The sequence below is a fragment of the Halichondria panicea genome, chromosome 13, assembly GCF_963675165.1.
Source record: "Halichondria panicea chromosome 13, odHalPani1.1, whole genome shotgun sequence".
NCBI lineage: Eukaryota > Metazoa > Porifera > Demospongiae > Suberitida > Halichondriidae > Halichondria > Halichondria panicea.
This window is the reverse complement of record NC_087389.1, coordinates 4,710,534-4,728,673: the sequence shown is the minus strand read 5'-3', so window position 1 is coordinate 4,728,673 and position 18,140 is coordinate 4,710,534. Positions and strand designations below refer to the sequence as shown.

Sequence of the window (18,140 nt, the reverse complement as noted above, 5' to 3'; positions counted from 1 at the left end):
ACACCTCCACACCTTGATGGGTGCTCCAATGAATGCCATTCTTCCAAATGTTGCAATAGCATCGAAGCTGCTCAACTGCAGTAGCAAAATTGAAAGTGAGTCACAGTAGAAGCACTTGCAAGAATCTTGTGTCCAAAAAATTATTATCATAGCATATCAAACACCAACTGAAAGTATAGGATGAATCTCCACCACCATCACTCCACACATTATTGGGACGTTCCCGTTTCACTAATCCTGGAAAAAAGAAGTAAGTCTCGAGTTCATCTGTGGTGGAAGCAATAGTAATACTAGTAGTATCACTTTCAATACAACCTGCAGTATCTGTCTGCATTTCACTAAGGTGTGACGGGGTAAACAACATACTGGTTCGTTCACTGCCGTTTTTGGACACAGTTGAACAAGCAGTTTCAATCAATTGTAAAACTTCTGAATCTTCAATCTTCTGACAAAACTCCGAGTACATGACATATGCAATGATTGATTCAAGATGTTCCGTCCCAAAAAGTGATTCAAGATCTTTCCGAGTTAAGACACCAATATTTTTTGGTAATTTTGGGTGAAATCCAGGATCACTTGGGCAAAAAAGAGTCCCATTCACCTTTTCAAACAATAGTTTGCTGTCTAAGACAATCCAGCAGTTGTCTACATGCTTTCTATTCAGTAAGACAATGTGCCCTCCAGAGTGGAGGCTTTCCAGTAAAGGCAACAAGTCAGGTGTGGTACTTGGGAGCAAAATATCCTTATCATAATATTTTGAGCCCGTTACAGAGTCAACTTTTGCTTGCACATCAGAAAATTTAACGACTGAGACGTTAGCAAACCAATTTGATAAGAAGGCATACAGTACATGACATCGGCAATCAATCTCGAGAGTTTTTTGTAAGCTAGTGCTGCTATCAGCCAACACTTGATGTAACTTCTGTATTTGCTCAGAGCATATTGCACGGCAATCTAACAGAATTGGATCAGCTATATGAAATTTGTCACAATAGAGTTTCTCAACAACAGATTTGAAATGGCATTTAAAATGTTCAGTGTTCTGAATGGAGTCAGCATGACTACCAATGACAACTACATGTGGTGGGACCTCCAGTTGATTAGGGATACAGTTTCTAATGTAAGTAAGCCAGTACTGAGTGTTTCGTGCAAGTTGAGAGACATATCTAGCAACATCAACTAGCAACAAAAATATAGGAGGATAGTCCAGAGAAACAGCATTACTTAAGAATGCAGCATTTACGCTTTCAAATTCCGGCTGGCCACCGAAATCATAGAAGGTGATGAGACCCAAAACTTGGCTGGTGTGATCAGTTATCTTTACTCCAGCTGTAGGGCTTTCAACAACCATGGGCTCTGTACTAGCTGCATTTGGGGAGTCAAAATGTTTTATGGTTTCAATAAGCGTTGTTTTTCCAGCCTTTGAGTTACCAACAACAACAATCTTAATCGAAGGTTTTAGCGGGTGTTTTTTCTTAAACTTGTTAAGAATAGAAGTTAATTGTTCTGAAACTTCGCCAGGGTTAGCACCATACTTTATTAGTAGACGAGTAGACCTCCCTCTTTGTGCTAACTGAATAGGAGTTTTTTTTTCGGCATTTTTTGTATTTACTGAGTCCCTAATATCTGCTTTACGTAGTAGCTTCTCCAGATATTCAATCTTATATATATTATATTGGCTATGCATTGCAAAAGTGTGCAGCAGGGAATTCCCACATTGATTCTGCTTGCTTATCTGAGCTCGTGGTATTTCCAGGAGGTAATCCAAGAGATCTGGGAGCACTAAGTCGAGATATGGGTGCAATTCTCTCCCTAAAAGGTACCACTCCATAATTCGAATGAAAAAATAGTGTAAAATTGAATATCCTTCAGAATCACACGCTAGTGGGTCGCAAATGTCGTTTTCTACGATAAAACGAACCAAACTACGAATTGATGGAACATCCTTTGAATATTTTAGGATGCAATGCAGCAGCGGCTCCTCACGCGTGTATAATATATTTATGTCAATATCTGTACTTGACAAAAGCTGCCTTGTAACGGCCACGTGCTCAGAAGCCAAAATGCAATAGAATGGAGTTAATCCGCTTTTATTTCGCTTTTGTAGAATATGCCATTGGTTACAATTTAACAGAAACAAGATGATGTCCAACAACCCTTCTTGAAAAGCACAATGCAATGGTGTATTGCCTTCTTCATTCTCCACCATCATTTGGCTACAGTCTAGTCCACTCTCTTTGAGCAAGAATTCGACAACCTCAAGAGATTCGCCTTTACATGCTGAATGCAAATATGAGTTTCCGCTGGTTGTATAAACAAGATCTACTTTCTTGCCAACAAGAGCTCGAACAATATCTACACTGCCCTTTCTACAAGCAATGTGAATTGGAGTTTCACCATTTTTGTTTTTGCATACAGGAGAAACGAGACTTAAGACAGTTTTGACTACTTCTAAAGAGTCATTTTCTGAGGCTATGTGTAATACCGTGTTTTCCTCCTCATCTACATAATCTCCATTAAATCTTTCTGAAAGAAATCTCACAACAGCAATATTCCCAGTTTGACAAGCAATATGCAAGGGTGTTTGTAGTTTTTTGTTTTGAGCTGTCACAGAACAATATTCACACAAAGTAGAGACCATTTCGTATGAGGATTCAAAATTTCTTCGACAGGCTAAATAAAGAGGAGTTTCACCATTGATATCTCTATATTCATCCAATGAACCAGCAATCTGAGATTTCCTTTGCATTAGCAATCTAAATATTTCCATGCTTCCCAATTGAGCCGTAAAATGTACCGGGGTATTGAGGGTGTTCTTGGTTTGTAGTGTGATGGAGCATACATCAACAATAAGCTTCACAACGTTTTCATTGTCACTCATGCAAGCGTTATGAAGAGCCATGGTACCATTGCAATCCACAGCATTCCAGTCTAGTGAATCGTGTAACACCTTGAGACATGATTCAGAAAATTCCAGCTTCCCAGTCATTGAGATAAAATGAGCTAGGGTTTGATTTCGGTTATTAAGCACCTGGTTTAAATCCATTCGGGTGTGTTGTACCAACAATTCCACACATTTTTTACAGTCACTGTCAATGGCCAAATGAATTGGTTTTGCCCCGTACCAGTTCTCTGATAAAGGGTAATTGTCCGTAGGTTTCTTAATCACTTCACAAAGGATGTCTGAGTTACCCATTCTGCACGCAATGTGGGCAGCTGTTTCTTTTGTTACAGCATTCACAAATAAAGGATTTGAACCTTTTTCAATAAGATACTTAACCATCTCTAAGTTTCCGCAACGACAAGCATTAAAAAGAGGAGTGTCTCCAAACTCGTCAATACTATCTATGAAGCATAGGCCACCCTCTTCAACAATCAACATGACAAGTTCGATATTATTATTAGCACTAGCTACATGCAACGGAGTTTCAAAATCATAATTTGATTGAAGTGTGACACAGCCAAACACAGCAATCACCTTTTTGCACAAATCAACACAATTATGTTCGCAAGCAAGTAAAAGCAAAAGCTCTTTGTTGGGGATATCCACTACCGATACAATTAAACGGGACAGATGTGAAAACACTTTAAGCGAGCCCCACTCACAAGCTACATGTAAAGGAGTAACTCCATTAGAGTCAAGTACATCAATCCCATACTTTGCTGTTGCCATGATGTAGTCAACAAGAAAAACATTATCAGAGATGCATGCTGCATGAAGGAGTGTTTCAGCACTAGGCACTACCAAATGAACGTCTTCTATTTGCTTGTACGCCTGTATATTACCACTCTGAGCGGCTGAATGACCAACAGACATACAAAAAAAATCAAAGCCAAACTGATCGTCATTTTCAAACAGAGTTTGTGGGGGTTCAGTGTTGATAATAGATTTAATTAGATTAATTTCACCTTCAAAAAAGCATTCCCTACATTTCGATGATAGAGATTGATGAATAAAATACTTTTCACATTTATTGCAATGAAAGTAAAACCTATCTCTTGAGCTAAGGTCGAAACAAGTTGGGCAAACACCTGTTAAATCGTTACGATTAAAATTAGAAATGTCTTCGAGATCAAATAATTTCCAACATGATTGACATTGAATCGATAGTTTTTTGAGTAGATAAAATCGTTCTTTTTCTACTATTGGGTCGGTCAGCAGCTCAAATGATTGAATGTTTGGAAAAACTGGGCCTCCAAGTAGTGATTCAGAGTCAACATCAACAAAAGCAAGTTTAGTGCCCACTGTTAAAATGAAGGCAGCAACATCATAATGTGTCGACTTGCTAGCAGTTATTGATAGCTTAAGATGTTGCAAGAGTGGTATGTATACCTTGAATATTTTCAGAATAGGCAAATGACCATGACGACATGCAATATGCAGAGGAGTGTCACCACGTTTATTCTTGGTCAACAGACAATGGATTAATAAAAGTTTTCGGTGTAATAGTAATTTCACACTTGTGGCTAGGTTGTATGTTTCATGACTATCGTGATATAAATTCAACTTTCTAGAAACATGATCCTTTGAGTTGTAGCAGAGTATTGCTTGTAAATACCTGACAACAGGTGTTGATCCAGACTGACAAGCTTTGTGGAGCAAGTTGTTGCCTTCAGAGTCAGTCTTAAAAACTGCATTAGTAATGTTCACACCCTTAAAGTGAAGTAAGTAGTCTACTATCGGTAAATGACCGTGCAGGCAAGCATAATGAACAGGAAGATTTCCAGCATTATCTCTAATAAATCGATAGCAACCGAACACTTCTATCAATGAGCGTACGGTGAGCAAGTGTCCATGCTGACATGCAATATGAAGAGCTGTTTTACCGAGACTGTCATGAGCATCGTACGCACTTGGGTTACAACCATTGGTAATGATGTAATCAGCTAGACCAATTCGATCCCCTTTGACACAGAATTCAAACAATCTCTTAAACTTTTCATTGTCCGACATACTGATTGTGGCGATATATCTATAATAGTCAGTTGTATAAATTATAAATAGTACACCATTTATACAGTTTTTTGTCGTACATTTGTATTATTATAGAAATTGTATCTGGCGCTTCTTTCTCATCTCTTCATGGGTTTTAATCCAGAGAGTGGATAATGTGTACAGTGGTGTTACATGTAGGATATGGTTGAATCGCTATACCTTTCCCCATAGGAAAGTGTTGCCGCTATAGCCAATCCAATCTCACATCTCGCCTCCACAAGGGAAGGGACTGGTGCATTGCCTATCTGAGAGTTGTGCGATTACGTAAATCTGGTAATGATCAATCAGAGTGCGGAACCAACACCATAATTAGTATAGAGCACGTTGTCAGGTTAGGATAACCCATGCACGCATGCAACTGAATATTGACCACTGTACAAACCACATGATGATGTCACACAAGTCATTAAAATTCCACTGGAATAACAATCTATACCAGTCCTTCCCTTGCGGATGTGGGGCTGGCTAGAGAGTCTAGTCCCTGTAACCTAAACCCTTAAAGAATATAGCAAGATTCTGAGTTATAGCATTCGTGACATTTACATTATGTCCGCTCTAATAACAGTCAAACGGCCAAGGCACCTTAAGTCTATGTATAAATGCCTAACGGTTAATTTAATAATTACGTCATGTTGGAGAGTAAGCAAAAACGAGGGGCTTGAGTTTGAGGCCAGTTTAGAAGCACGCGTTAGTTATAGTTATATGGTAGGAAATAGCTCTACAAACTGGAAGGGCATCATTTCAGCTACAGGTGGATTGTAATCATACTTGAGCTTGCATGGCAACAAGCCAGTATGTGGATTAAGTGTATTTTGGGTGTCTTTACTAGCTTCTGCTTCTGCATTATCAGCTCAGGATTTGAGGTGGGAGTACTCGGAGGCATATGAAGAATAAGAGGGGAGACTGCATGGAGAACACTATACTAAGGGGATAATTTTGATCAACCCTAGCTCTCTGTAAGGGTATTTGATTCGTCTGGATGTGGACAGTGCATGGATGTCACATGCTCTATTTTGAGTGAAAAAGTCTCTTAACAGATCTCCTTGTGATTCCCCAGTGTATTAACTTCCCCATTGTATTACATTTTGTTGTTGTAACACGATGTATGTGTATGTGCATTGTTTTATAGCTTACAAAAGCTAGACACTCTTGTAATTCCGTGTGTAAAATCATGCTAAACTTTTATATGCTCCACCGTAATGAATACATAACGAGCAGCTTTGTAGTCTCTGATCAGCTTTAGCAATGGAAAATAATCTCCCAGAACGGACAGCCACACCCAGAATTAGCAGAAAATTATTGCTGAGATAGCATTATTTTTTACAATCGTGAAAATCTAGCTGTAGCTTGTCTCTACAGCCTTTCAAAGCTTGTATGAGCTAAGAAGCAGTTAGCATGCTCCAAGATTCATTTGCAGCAAAAAACGACTCATAGAGCATACATATAATTATAGCTGGCAATCAAAACCTCCCAAAGAAGACTACCTCTCTATAACGGCCAAAAGGCTGTTCCCCAATAGTGTTCGTTTTATGGAGGTTCCACTGTATAGACAATGATAAAATGCTACACTAATTAAGCTAAAGTTTGTGCAAAAATTGAGCTTGAAACCGCATATCCAAATGGACAACAGGAAGTACTTCCGGTCTGTGCGATAAATTTCTGCCTTGGCCATTCGACTGAAAGAGGATTATGAATTACCTTTTAATAAGAGTATAATTATGCTAATCAAGCTAGCCTGACTCCCAAACGTTCCCTTCAACCTTAAAATTGACTAATGAATTATATAGTGCCCTAAAAATAGAGTCAAATCTGAAAACTCTAAAATTATTACCTGTCTATAATAGGTATAATAGTTAACCAGTTTACGATAGCAATATGTACTACCAAAGGGAAGGGGGTTGGACGCAATGTGGTTACGATTCGCGTTTTCGTCTGTATTTCTTCCAGGCCATGTTTTCTAGCTCATACAGTAGTACTAGGTTAAGCAAGCTAGCAATAATTTATTGTGGCTAGTGGAACAGTCACAGCAAGACAGCAGTAATAGTTAGTGAGTCCCCTTCAAGCAATAAAAACAGCATAGGAAGCACATTCTTAGGATTTCTATCTGCACTGTTTCACTTTGAGGTATTACAGTAGAGTCATAATCATGCCATGATGACTGGAGATGTTCTGTCGTAAAATACTGTGCCAAACAATGAATCAACTATCAAGACACGTTTAGTCAAACCCGCTTATAATTAGGCAAAAGTAAATGTTACAGACCAACCTACCAAGGCTTTTATTTCACTAATTACAATGCCTATGCAGCTACTTTAGAATCAATTGTACTGTGTAGTCACAAGCTTCTCCTTGTAGAACAAAGCCACTATAGATGGAGCCGAAACGATAATACAACACTCAAAAATCCAAGCTCCTAGCTAGCTGGACCAGGTGACATGACATACACAACGCTTCTATATGATGCACAGTAAGTACGCATGGACGCGGCGCAGATGCTCAGCCAGCCAAAGAATCAGAGGGGAGCTGCAAATGGTAAATGATAGTAAAAACATTTCCGCTGGATTGGTGGGCTATCTGGCTTAGGCGAAAAACACGGATCAACATGATTATATGCATGGATATCAAACACAGAATTCGAAGTAATTGACTGTGCGTAAATGCTCCGTTTTCAACCCCCCCCCCTTCTTTACTGTGGTAGTCTACTAAGTATTACATATACATCACCTTATAATTAATCTCAGCCAGAAGGTAAAGAAGGGTTTGCAGGCAGACAGTGCATATGTCCTTGACCAAGGAAACTTGTGGCTTATACCTTTTATGTCTACACCACACCTACTCCACAACAATGTACATGTACACATGTACATGTAAGACACCCACTCAATAAATTGGATGATATGTCACACAGCCTAGCTAGACCCTCTATTGGTAATTATAGACTATTTGGGTAATTCAAAAAGTTCAAAGCCTTAATTTCTGGCGAACTCTCTAATCACTTCTCGGCTATAGATTCTATGGGAACTTTAGAGTTGCTACACCTTCTCAATTGACATGACTTGAATGTTAATCTAAACATTGTGCTGATGTTTGATCAATAGAAAGATGGTATGTAAACTTAATCTAAACATTGTGCTGATGTTTGATCAATAGAAAGATGGTATAATTACATATAAACTACCAATTAACTATAGACGTACAAGTGGTTATGAACTAGACATGTACTATAATCTATAAAGAAAAAAACTGAGCACCTTAATAACATTATAAGTTCAGTTTCAGTATAAGTGTATATTGAGGTCAACTAGATAGTGTACGTAAACTGTAGCTACTATACAAAATTGTGGGTCAAAAAATATTGACAGGTGCAGTAACTATACTCCTAATTATGTTGAAAGTGTACAAAATCCTATCGCATGTCTGGGTCACGCCTTGGTCGTTTAGGGGGGTGAACTACTTGGTAGACTGGATTCACTGTGATCTGTAATGGTTGAATATACGACATAAATGAGGTTTCAAGGGTTTCATTACCAACAAAGGAGGCAATGGAATTATTATTGGTGAAGTTTAATTTAACGATAATAAGCTGGCGGTGTATCGGGGACCACCCTCACTTTGATTCGCCAAATTGTCAAAATTAATTGGTCACCAAATTTACCTTTATCGGTATATGCATGCATGCATGTATGGATGTTTATATGAACACGTAGGAAGCATGCACAACCTGCACAACCTGCATGCACTCACTGTTTTGCTGCAAATGCTTGCAAATCCTTTCAGCCACAATTGCTTTACGTACATCCAAAGCGATAGAAATCAAATCTTTGAAAGTTGCTTTATACGAGTTAATCCAAATGGTAAGAGCTTTGTTCATTCCAGTTTGATTGCCATGAAGGTGAACTGCTGTTCGGACATCTGCGTCATCTGCTTCACACAGACGTAAGCCTGGGAGATAGAGTTCTACATCACCAAAAAAAGAAGCCAAGTTCTTAATGTCAGATTTTTCGACTCTATTGCCAAGTTGATCATCGCTAATATTAAATTGCTTCTTTAGCTCATTCACAGTCACCTTACAAGGTCCTGAGGTACCTACATATATACGTACGCCATATGAGTGTACATAAAATGATAAGTATACCGTATTATAGAGGGTATATATTTTGTGGGTATAAATGTTCGTGGTTTTTGCGGATTAAACATGTACCGCGAATTTAATATCGCATGCATGCATGCTGCAAAAAGGCTGTTATTCCACGAAAATAAAATCCACAAAAACCTTTTAAAGGCATTTCCGCGAAAATTTATACCCTCCCCTATACAGTATAAATTATAGATTAATAAGCAGAGGAAAATACATTACGCACATACATGGCTATAAACCAACTCACTGTACGTTACAGGTGCACTAGTTGGGAGAGACACAACAGAAGAGCCAATCTGTATCCATACTATAATTATAATCTAACTATTATAGCTTACGTACCTTTTCGGTGATCGTTGGAATAATAACATTGGTTATTTGAGAATCCTGGCTCACTGTTGAGTGTGGAGGTAGGCTTTGCAGAGGGTTATCAGATCCTATGATGTGGTCCTGCAGCCTTTGTGTGACTATACTGGAGCTGGGTGCTTTATAATTATGGTAAGAAAGCATACATTATTTAACACCTTAAAATTGGGCATTATTGGTGTCATTTACTGTTAACATTGGGCTGCCATCGAGATTCTTTGTACATTTCTGGGATCTTCGCTGAGGCTAATTTCTAAGAACAAAATGTGGTAACAATTTTATCCAGTTTGCATGTATAAGTCACTTACCAAAGGATTCCGATTGCAAAAGATAGTAAAACTTCCCAATATTTCATGGAGCTTCCTGTAAGATATTTTCTCCTGGCCTTCAATTTGTATAACAAGTTCTTGTCCCAGTACTCTCATTTGTTCACCAGTTGGCATTTTAGTGAGTTTTGACAGTTGTTCAGATGGAACTTCTGTCTGATCATCATCGTTCGACCACAAATACTCGATAAGACTGTGATCAAATTGAAGATACGAGTCATAGTGTAGAATTGACTTCAATTTATGACTTTTATGGTTTGAATCAAAAGCACAAGGATTGCCTTCAGACATAGCCTGGGAAATTTCACCGATTGATACTTTTCGTACATCGCAAAAATTGGCTGGATAGCTCAAATATTGAGGAATTACAAATTCCATGACTTCAGAACTTGGGCAAAATTCTTCCTTGGTGTGAAGAATTTTCTCGATTATTTTAGACCGAAGTTCTATTCCTTTCAACTCGTGCCCATCAATAAAGCGCAACAAGAGTACAACAGCAGTGTTTTGCTCAACGACTTCGACTAACACCTCCACTCCAGACCTTGTGCTCCAGTGAATACCATTCTTCCATATGTTGCATTTACGTTGCAGTGGCTCAGAATTGGATTGGGTGACAAAGTCGAAAGTTAGTCTCAGCAGTAGCACATGCAAAAACCTTGGATTCAAGAAGTGAGATCTGTTGCATTTCATATACCAACTGAAAGTACCGGTATGTGATGTATGTTCATCATCACTCCAAACATGATCCGGGTGTTCACATCGTACAAGACATGGAAGAAAAAAATACTCCTCTTTCAATTGCTGTCTAGTTACTTCAACGCTTGACACATGTCCACTCTCTTCACATTCGATTTGCATTGCTGACTTTGTGCTGCTAGAACAAGCAGCTTCAATCAGCGTAACAGTTTCATCGTCTTCTATCTTCTGACAAAATTCTGAGTAGGTAATGTACTCGATAATATGATCAATTTCACTCGTTTTGAAAAGAGATTTGAGCATACTGCTAGTAACAACACCAGTGTTTGTTTGCACTTTAGTCACGTGATCAAAACCGTCATCATCAGGAGGAGCAAACAAAGTTCCATTTACCATTTCAAACAAAAAATGTTTGTCCAAAACAATCCAGCAACTATTAATGTCGTCAGGATTCAGTAAGATGATATGTCCCCCAGAATGAAGGCATTTTAGAAGAGCTAATAAATCACGGGTAGTAGCTGGAAGTAAAACGTCATGATAATCATTAACAGTAGAAGACTCAATTTTTTTTTTAACTTCTTCGAATTTAACAGATTTAACAGCAGGGTGTTGTTGGTGATACCATCCTAATAAATGAGCAATGAGGATATGGCAACGACAGTCAACTTCTAGCAAGTGTCGCAATTGTGTGCTGCTGTCAGCTAGCACTTGGCTTAACACCTTTATTTGCTCAGAGCCTACTGCTCGACAGTCTAGAATTATTGGATCAGCGACATTCAATTTAAATTTTCCTGAACCAACACTTCTCATTACAGATCCAATATGTTTTTTCACTTTGTCTTGGTCAGTTACGGAAATGCTATCACTATGGCTACCAAGTATGATAACATGAGGGGGCGTTTCCAACTGAACGGGTGTGTTGTCTTTTATATAAGAGAACCAGTACTGAGCGCTTTTCACAAAGTCTTGACGAACATCAACCAGCAATAGAAATATAGGTGGATAGTCAATGGAGACTGAAGTCCTTAAGAATACTGCATTTCCACTTTCAAACTCAGGTTGTCCACCGAAATCGTGAAAAGTTACATGTCCCAAAACATTACTGGTGTGATCAGTACTCTTTACTCCAGCAGTAGGACCATCAACATGTGTACAATTCTGTTGTGAGGCAGTAGGTAAATCTTGTCTCTTTATTGTTTCAATGAGTGTTGACTTCCCTGCTTTTGAATTACCAAGAACAACTATCTTAATTGACGGTTCTAGTGGGTGCTCTTTCTTGAATCTGTTGAGAATATCACTATACAAAGCAGAGACATCATCAGGGTTGGCACCATACTTGATTAGAAGATAAGAAGTACTTCTATCAGCTAACTGAATTGCAGTTTTTCCATTTCCATTTCTTAAATTCACCTTGTCGCTTACATTAGTAAGATGGTCCAGGTATTTCTTAATCATTCCCATAACATAGTAGAGCTTTGACTGGACAAGAATATGCAGAGGAGTATAACCTTGTTGATTCTGAGTGCAAATATTAAGCCCAGGTATGGTTAAAAGGAATTTCCAAAATTCTGGGATCAGCTTCGGTAAACATTCTCGAATCATGTTATCATCATAATCAGTTAGGCACCATACTTCAATTTGATGCAGGAAGGAATGCAATAGTGTGTTACCTTTCGAATCACACTTTAATGCATCTGATATCCTATTCTTTACAATGAACTGAACTACTCTGAAAAGCAATGTAGGATCCTTCAGATAGTTGAAAACACAATGCAATAAAGGATTTTCAGGTTTACATTCGCCAATGATTTCATCGATCTGTTCTGCGACTGCAAAATGTCCTGAGGCTAATAGGGTGTAAGTCCTTCCTTGTTAAGATTTTGAGTATACAAATTAGCATATCTCATTAGATAAGAAATGATCTCAAAAATACCTGTGATAAAAGCACAATGCAATGGTGTGTTTCCGTCATTGTTTGTATTCATAAGTCTGTCAAAAGCAAGCCCACTCTCTTCAACTAGGAACATCACAACTTTAAGAGATTTGCCACAACATGCAGAGTGTAAATACGAATCGTCACTGTCAGTGAATACAAGTTCAGCAGCCTTAGTAACAAGCAGACGAACAATAGGGAGGTCACCGTTTCTGCAGGCAATGTGTATTGATGTTTCCCCTTGCTTATTCTTATGAACAGGACTTATATGATTTGAAACCACTGTGACTACTTCTAAAGAAGCACTGTTTTCCACGGCTACATGAAGAATTGTATTCTCATCATCGTCAACAAGCAAGCAATCCAAATGTAAGCTGCTATATCTCTTAAAAAGATGATCTACCAAGGCAAAGTTTCCAAATTTGCAAGCAAAATGCATGGGTGTTGATTTCTCCTTGTTTTCAACTGTTAGAGAACAGTAGTCACACAATCTTTTGACGATATAACAGGAGGAATCGTTATTGCTTTGGCACGCTGAATGCAGTGCAGTATTACCATCCAAATCTGCAAATTCATCTAATGAACCTGAATATCCTTCCAGCAAGGCATCTAGAATGACAACCTTTCCACTGAGAACTGCAATATGAATGGGGGTCTTAAGGTCCTTGTTTTGAATTGTCACTGTGCAATGGCCAGCAATTAACTTAACAATATCTGTATTGTTTTTATTACAGGCAAGATGAAGAGGAGTGTTTCCATCGATGTCTTGAACATTCCAGTTAACAGAATGTTTCACTAGATACTCGGCAACATGTGTCTGTCCTGCTAAAGACACCAAATGGGCCAGAGTTTGCTGGCTTTCATTATGTACATTTTTAAATACTTTGTTGTCATAGGAATTTAACAGCACCTCAATAGTTTTTTGACAACCACTTTCAATAGCCAGTTGAATAGGAGTTGCGCCATACGAGTTCGCGCCAAACATAATTTTTGAAGATTTTACTAACAAAGCTTAAAGAACATTGTACCTACCCATTCGACAAGCAATGTGTACAGGACTTTCTTTTGTTGAAATATTAACATAAATTGGATTTGAGCCTTTTTTGATAAGATATTGGACCATCTCCAGATCACCAGAACGACAAGCATTGAAAATAGGTGTGTCCCCATACTGGCCAACAGCGTTCAAAGAAGCACCATTGACAAATTTAATAACAAGGTTCATGTTATTGTTGCTACAGGCTAGATGCAAGGGAGTGTCCTGATCAGTAACAGTGGTTGTGGTGGTGGAGTCAAGCAGATGCTCACAAATATCATATCGATCATATTTGCATGCCAGTAGTAATGGACTCTCATTTTTAAAGTTGAGGATATCTCTCCGCAAGTCTTTGTGCTTCAATAGGTACAAGAACGCATTGTACGATCCCCATTCACATGATACATGCAAAAAATGCATAAATGCCTATTTCCTTGAGAGTCCAGCACATTTGGCCCACAGTTTAAAACTTCCATAATGTAAGTTACTAACGTGACATTATCAGATACACATGCAGCATGCAGTATTGTTACATCAAAAGGAATATTGTGAGTGGCTTGAAATTCCTTGAATGCCAGCACATTTCCGAAAAGGACAGTAGCTTGCAAACAGTTAACATAAAGAGGAGAAAAACCAACTTGAGCATCATTAATATTCTTCAGAACAAAGTTATTAGCATCTAGATTAGTCGACAGGTTAGTTTCCACAAAGCACCTGCCACACTGATATTGTAAAAGACTTGAGCTTTGAGACGATACATTGCATTCAGGACAAACAAAGTGGTATACATTTTTCGCCCTTTTTTCAGAACATACCGGACACGATATTGACCATTTTCGTTCATTTGTTCGCTTTTGTTCATGTAAAGCGTCTAGTATAGGGAATGGTCTAAGTATTTCATCGGTTGCAAACGAGCTACTACACTCCACACATTTAATGGATTTGTGTACAATTTCACTGCCAAAGTTAGAAATTATTTCGCAACGTTCAAATAGAATCTCTTCCAATGGTGTTATATGAAGATTCCTTTTGTCCGATTAGTGATTCCGAGTCGACATCAACAAGCTGGGGGTACAAATTCATAATATACCTTGCAGTATGGATATGATTACATTTTGTAGCAGTTAGTGCTAGTTCGAGTTGTTTCAAGAATGGTATATATGACTTGAAGATTTTAACTACAGACAAATGACCATGGCGAGATGCAACATTCAACGGTGTGTCACCACGCTTATTCTTTGTCAGTAGACCGAGAACTACTAAACGTGTGTGATGACATATTTTCTTTGGTAAAGACATGCTATAAGCTGCAACACTATCACAATACAGATAGAGATTTCTTGGAATAAGATCCTTTGAATTGTAGCACAGAATCTCTTGCAAGTACCTGACAACAGGTGCTGATCCAGCTTTGTGGAGCAAGTTGTTGCCTTCAGAGTCAGTCTCAAACACTGCATTAGTAATGCTCTCACCTTTAAAGTGAAGCAAATAGTCTACTATCGGCAAATGACCGTGCAGGCAAGTGTAATGAACAGGAAGGTTTCCAGCATTATCTCTAACAAATCAATAGCAACCAAACACTTCTATCAATGAGCGTACGGTGAACAAGTGTCCATGCTGACATGCAATATGAAGAGCTGTTCTACCGAGACTGTCGTGAGCATCGTACGCACTTGGGTTACAACTATTGGTAATGATGTAATCAGCTAGACCAATTCGATCCCCTTTGACACAGAATTTAAACAATCTCTTAAACTTTTAATTGTCCGACATCGTGATTGTGGCCATACCTATATATAATGTATAACATTAACACATAGTTTTATAGTACACTGCAGAGAATGTATCTTCTCTGAATCAGTTAATCCGGAGAGAACAGAGAGTTGATAATATAGTTGAATGCTACCATAGGCGTATACAGAGAAGAGGGCATGCAACTCACTATAATAATAATAATTAATAATAATTATTATCATTGAACACACCAGAATAGGTGTACATATTATATTACATGTATAGTAATAGTATAGTACTATAGCTATAGTGCAAGAATAGTTAGTCCAACTTAAAGTCAATCGCAGCAGATAGAGTTAATTATCATTGATGTATCTTCACGCGAGTTGAATGAAATGCGGCCAAGCCTGACATCCCGAACAAAGTCTGCACAAACCATGTCGTCACTGCTATAAACTTTTATAAAATTCCGTTTGATCAGGTTGTTAGCCCCGACTGCTGTGAATGCATGGCTAGACGCCCACGAGAAAACCGATCTAATGAGGGTAAATTTCGATGCTAAAGCACGTGAAAAATGAAGTTAGAAAAAAGATCTGGTATTCTATTAAACAAACTCTGAACTCCAGCAACACAGTGGAGAATTCTTGTGTGACATTGACGAGGCAATCTCCAAATTTCCCTCAAAATATTGTTAAAAGCGGTTTCAAGAGCACGAATTTTCTTACTGTCAATTCTCCACAAAACACAATCATATAGTGAGAGGCAGTGGGTCACAATTAGCTTTCACTCTCATATCACACCCACTAAATGTATGGAGCAGGTAGTTAGCTTTCCTGCACATAGCGGAAGTTACTTGTGCAATATCAACTTCGTCATCCAACTTGCGATGAAGGGTGTGGCCAAGGTGGGTCACTATGTCTGTAAATTGAAGAGCAACTCCATTGAACCTGAATACTCCGTTAGGTAGTGTCATCGGACGATTGCTGAAACAAATAAGTTGAGTTTTGCTGGCATTAAAAGTTATATCGAATTCAGAGGCAAATACTTCACATTCTTTCAATAAGATACGCATGGCAGATGGTGAGGGGGCTATATCGTCAGCATAACCAAGTGCACAGACAGAGTGCCCACCAAGTTGGCAACCAATTCCGAGTCGAGATAGTCTTTGCAGGAGCTCGTCAATATAAACCGTGAAAAGGATTGGAGAGAGAACACCACCCTGACGTACACCATTCGAAACATTAAAAGATGCTGAAATATCTGCATTCCAGCGAACAACTAGTTCTTGGTCCCTGTACCATGAGAAGAGAAATCGCAGTACTGTGGGAGGAAGGTTCCTATCAATGAGCATCTTAAACAGGGTAGTATGGTTAACTCTATCAAAAGCTTTGCTGGCGTCTAAAAAACATCCAAAAACATTAGTATTGCCTTGCAGATACTTAGAGACAACATTCTTCAGTTCCAGTGCATAATTCAGTGGAAAATCCCTCTTTGAAGCCAAACTGTAGGTCAGACGTTAAAAGGTTAGACCTGTATCTGAGGAGTACACACTTCTCAAGTAGACTCTATCTTGCTAAGATTTGGGGCCAGAGCGATAGGCCTGTAGCTGTCAGAGACAGAGGGATCTTTAAGTGGTTTTGGGATTGGAACAAGTACACAATCTCTAAGCGCAGAAGGAATGTATCCATGACGAAGGACAGCCGTGAAGAAGGTTGCAAGGGATGGCGCAATGACAGATGCAGCAAGCACAAAATGGTTTGATAACAAATTGGAGCCGTCAGATTTGTTACGGCCAAGATCTTTTAGACAGTGTTCTACAAGTTCCACTGAAATATCAACCTCTTCAATGTCAGAAACCGTTATCTGGGAGGCCACCTCATCTAAAATAACATTCCTTCGTATCAGAGGCCGGATATACTAAAAATAGAATACAGTATACGACGTGAACAGGTGGGCAGTGTTATTTACGGAGTCATAAATATAATTATGGGTGTGTACATCAGAATTGCCTGTGCCTTTGCTAGCTAGCTAGCCTATAGCTAGCTATATCTAACAGTGCAGTAAAATTTATTTTAGAGAAGTGTCATGACCAGTCCTATAGTACAGCCAGGTCTAGTTGGGCGTGGCCCCACCCTGGACGCGAACGTTCGCGTCCAGGGTGGGGCCACGCCCAACTAAGCCAGGTCCAAGACAACCCCTTCGAGCGGGAAGTTAAGTGCTGGGCGTATTGTTAAGAAGTACCAGAGACTTAGGAAGACAGGTTTATTGTACCTAGGTTTTATCTTCTTGGCATTGCAACTGTTGGATGTTTGCCTTTGACACTGCTAGTACAAGCCTAGCCTCGATTCAAGGCCGATTAAAATACGGCCTGGTACCTTATTGCAGGGGTGATAGTGCGCATGTATGGGAAGCCAAGTGTAACAAAATTACCAAACCGTTACCCCGGGGTAGGGTCACTCTTACGCCGGGGTAAGGAACTTATCCCGGGGTGAAGGATAAGTTTATGTAGGGGTAAATCCACCCTGGGGTAGATTCTCGTATTTTTGCGCATGCTCAGTGCAAGTTATCAAGCAGCCCCACCCCTCTATACTGTTGTTGCAAACTTGAAAATGACCATACAACCCCAGAGAACCTCTGCTACAACCCTACACTTTCAGATACATGACTACAGCCTGAGTGCAGAGGGCTGCTAGCTTGCTCCAGTATAAGTTGGCCTGGTTGCAGCTTCAACGTATGGTTTCGAGCTGCCACCAGAACCTTTGTCCATTCAGCTTATAGACCTCGGTAATATCCAGCAACTGCCCACCCACTCACCACACCGGTGGACATATACTATGTATTGGTAGTGCCATCAATTCTCTGGTTTCGCAATTTAGTGCACTCTGACCTGTCAAGGATGGTATGAATTTGTGCCT

The 18,140-nt window shown here is 39.2% G+C and overlaps 4 protein-coding genes across 4 annotated transcripts; all 4 read right to left on the bottom strand.

Moving 5' to 3' along the window:
- Positions 1-99: 99 nt before the first annotated feature.
- Positions 100-7,793, bottom strand: LOC135346179 (uncharacterized). Its single transcript, XM_064543727.1, has 3 exons — positions 7,721-7,793; positions 5,156-5,241; positions 100-4,973 (listed from the first exon to the last, which is right to left on the bottom strand). Exon 3 carries the CDS (start codon positions 4,952-4,954, stop codon positions 101-103), a length of 4,854 nt encoding a protein of 1,617 aa, XP_064399797.1. The 5' UTR covers positions 4,955-4,973; positions 5,156-5,241; positions 7,721-7,793; the 3' UTR covers position 100.
- Positions 7,794-8,087: 294 nt separating this feature from the next.
- On the bottom strand, positions 8,088-12,106 carry LOC135346178 (uncharacterized). The gene is made up of 6 exons (XM_064543726.1): positions 9,809-12,106; positions 9,690-9,753; positions 9,477-9,619; positions 9,382-9,430; positions 8,741-9,082; positions 8,088-8,474 (listed from the first exon to the last, which is right to left on the bottom strand). Exons 1-6 carry the CDS (start codon positions 11,981-11,983, stop codon positions 8,434-8,436), a joined length of 2,814 nt encoding a protein of 937 aa, XP_064399796.1. The 5' UTR covers positions 11,984-12,106; the 3' UTR covers positions 8,088-8,433.
- A 263-nt stretch (positions 12,107-12,369) lies between these two features.
- On the bottom strand, positions 12,370-13,440 carry LOC135346450 (receptor-interacting serine/threonine-protein kinase 4-like). The gene has a single exon (XM_064544070.1). The coding sequence runs from the start codon at positions 13,438-13,440 to the stop codon at positions 12,370-12,372; it is 1,071 nt and encodes a 356-aa protein (XP_064400140.1).
- Positions 13,441-15,973: 2,533 nt separating this feature from the next.
- LOC135346449 (uncharacterized) lies at positions 15,974-16,576 on the bottom strand. The gene has a single exon (XM_064544069.1). It carries the CDS (start codon positions 16,574-16,576, stop codon positions 15,974-15,976), a length of 603 nt encoding a protein of 200 aa, XP_064400139.1.
- Positions 16,577-18,140: the final 1,564 nt, after the last annotated feature.

Coding starts and splice junctions, on each gene's coding strand:
- LOC135346450 (XM_064544070.1), bottom strand. CDS start 13,440: ATGTTTGGCGCGAACTCGTATGGCGCAACTCCTATTCAACTGGCTATT.
- LOC135346449 (XM_064544069.1), bottom strand. CDS start 16,576: ATGCTCATTGATAGGAACCTTCCTCCCACAGTACTGCGATTTCTCTTC.
- LOC135346179 (XM_064543727.1), bottom strand. CDS start 4,954: ATGTCGGACAATGAAAAGTTTAAGAGATTGTTTGAATTCTGTGTCAAA.
- LOC135346178 (XM_064543726.1), bottom strand. CDS start 11,983: ATGGGAATGATTAAGAAATACCTGGACCATCTTACTAATGTAAGCGAC. Junction 9,431..9,476: donor TTCCAACGATCACCGAAAAG/GTACGTAAGCTA, acceptor GTATGGATACAG/ATTGGCTCTTCTGTTGTGTC. Junction 9,083..9,381: donor TAGTGCACCTGTAACGTACA/GTGAGTTGGTTT, acceptor GTATATATGTAG/GTACCTCAGGACCTTGTAAG.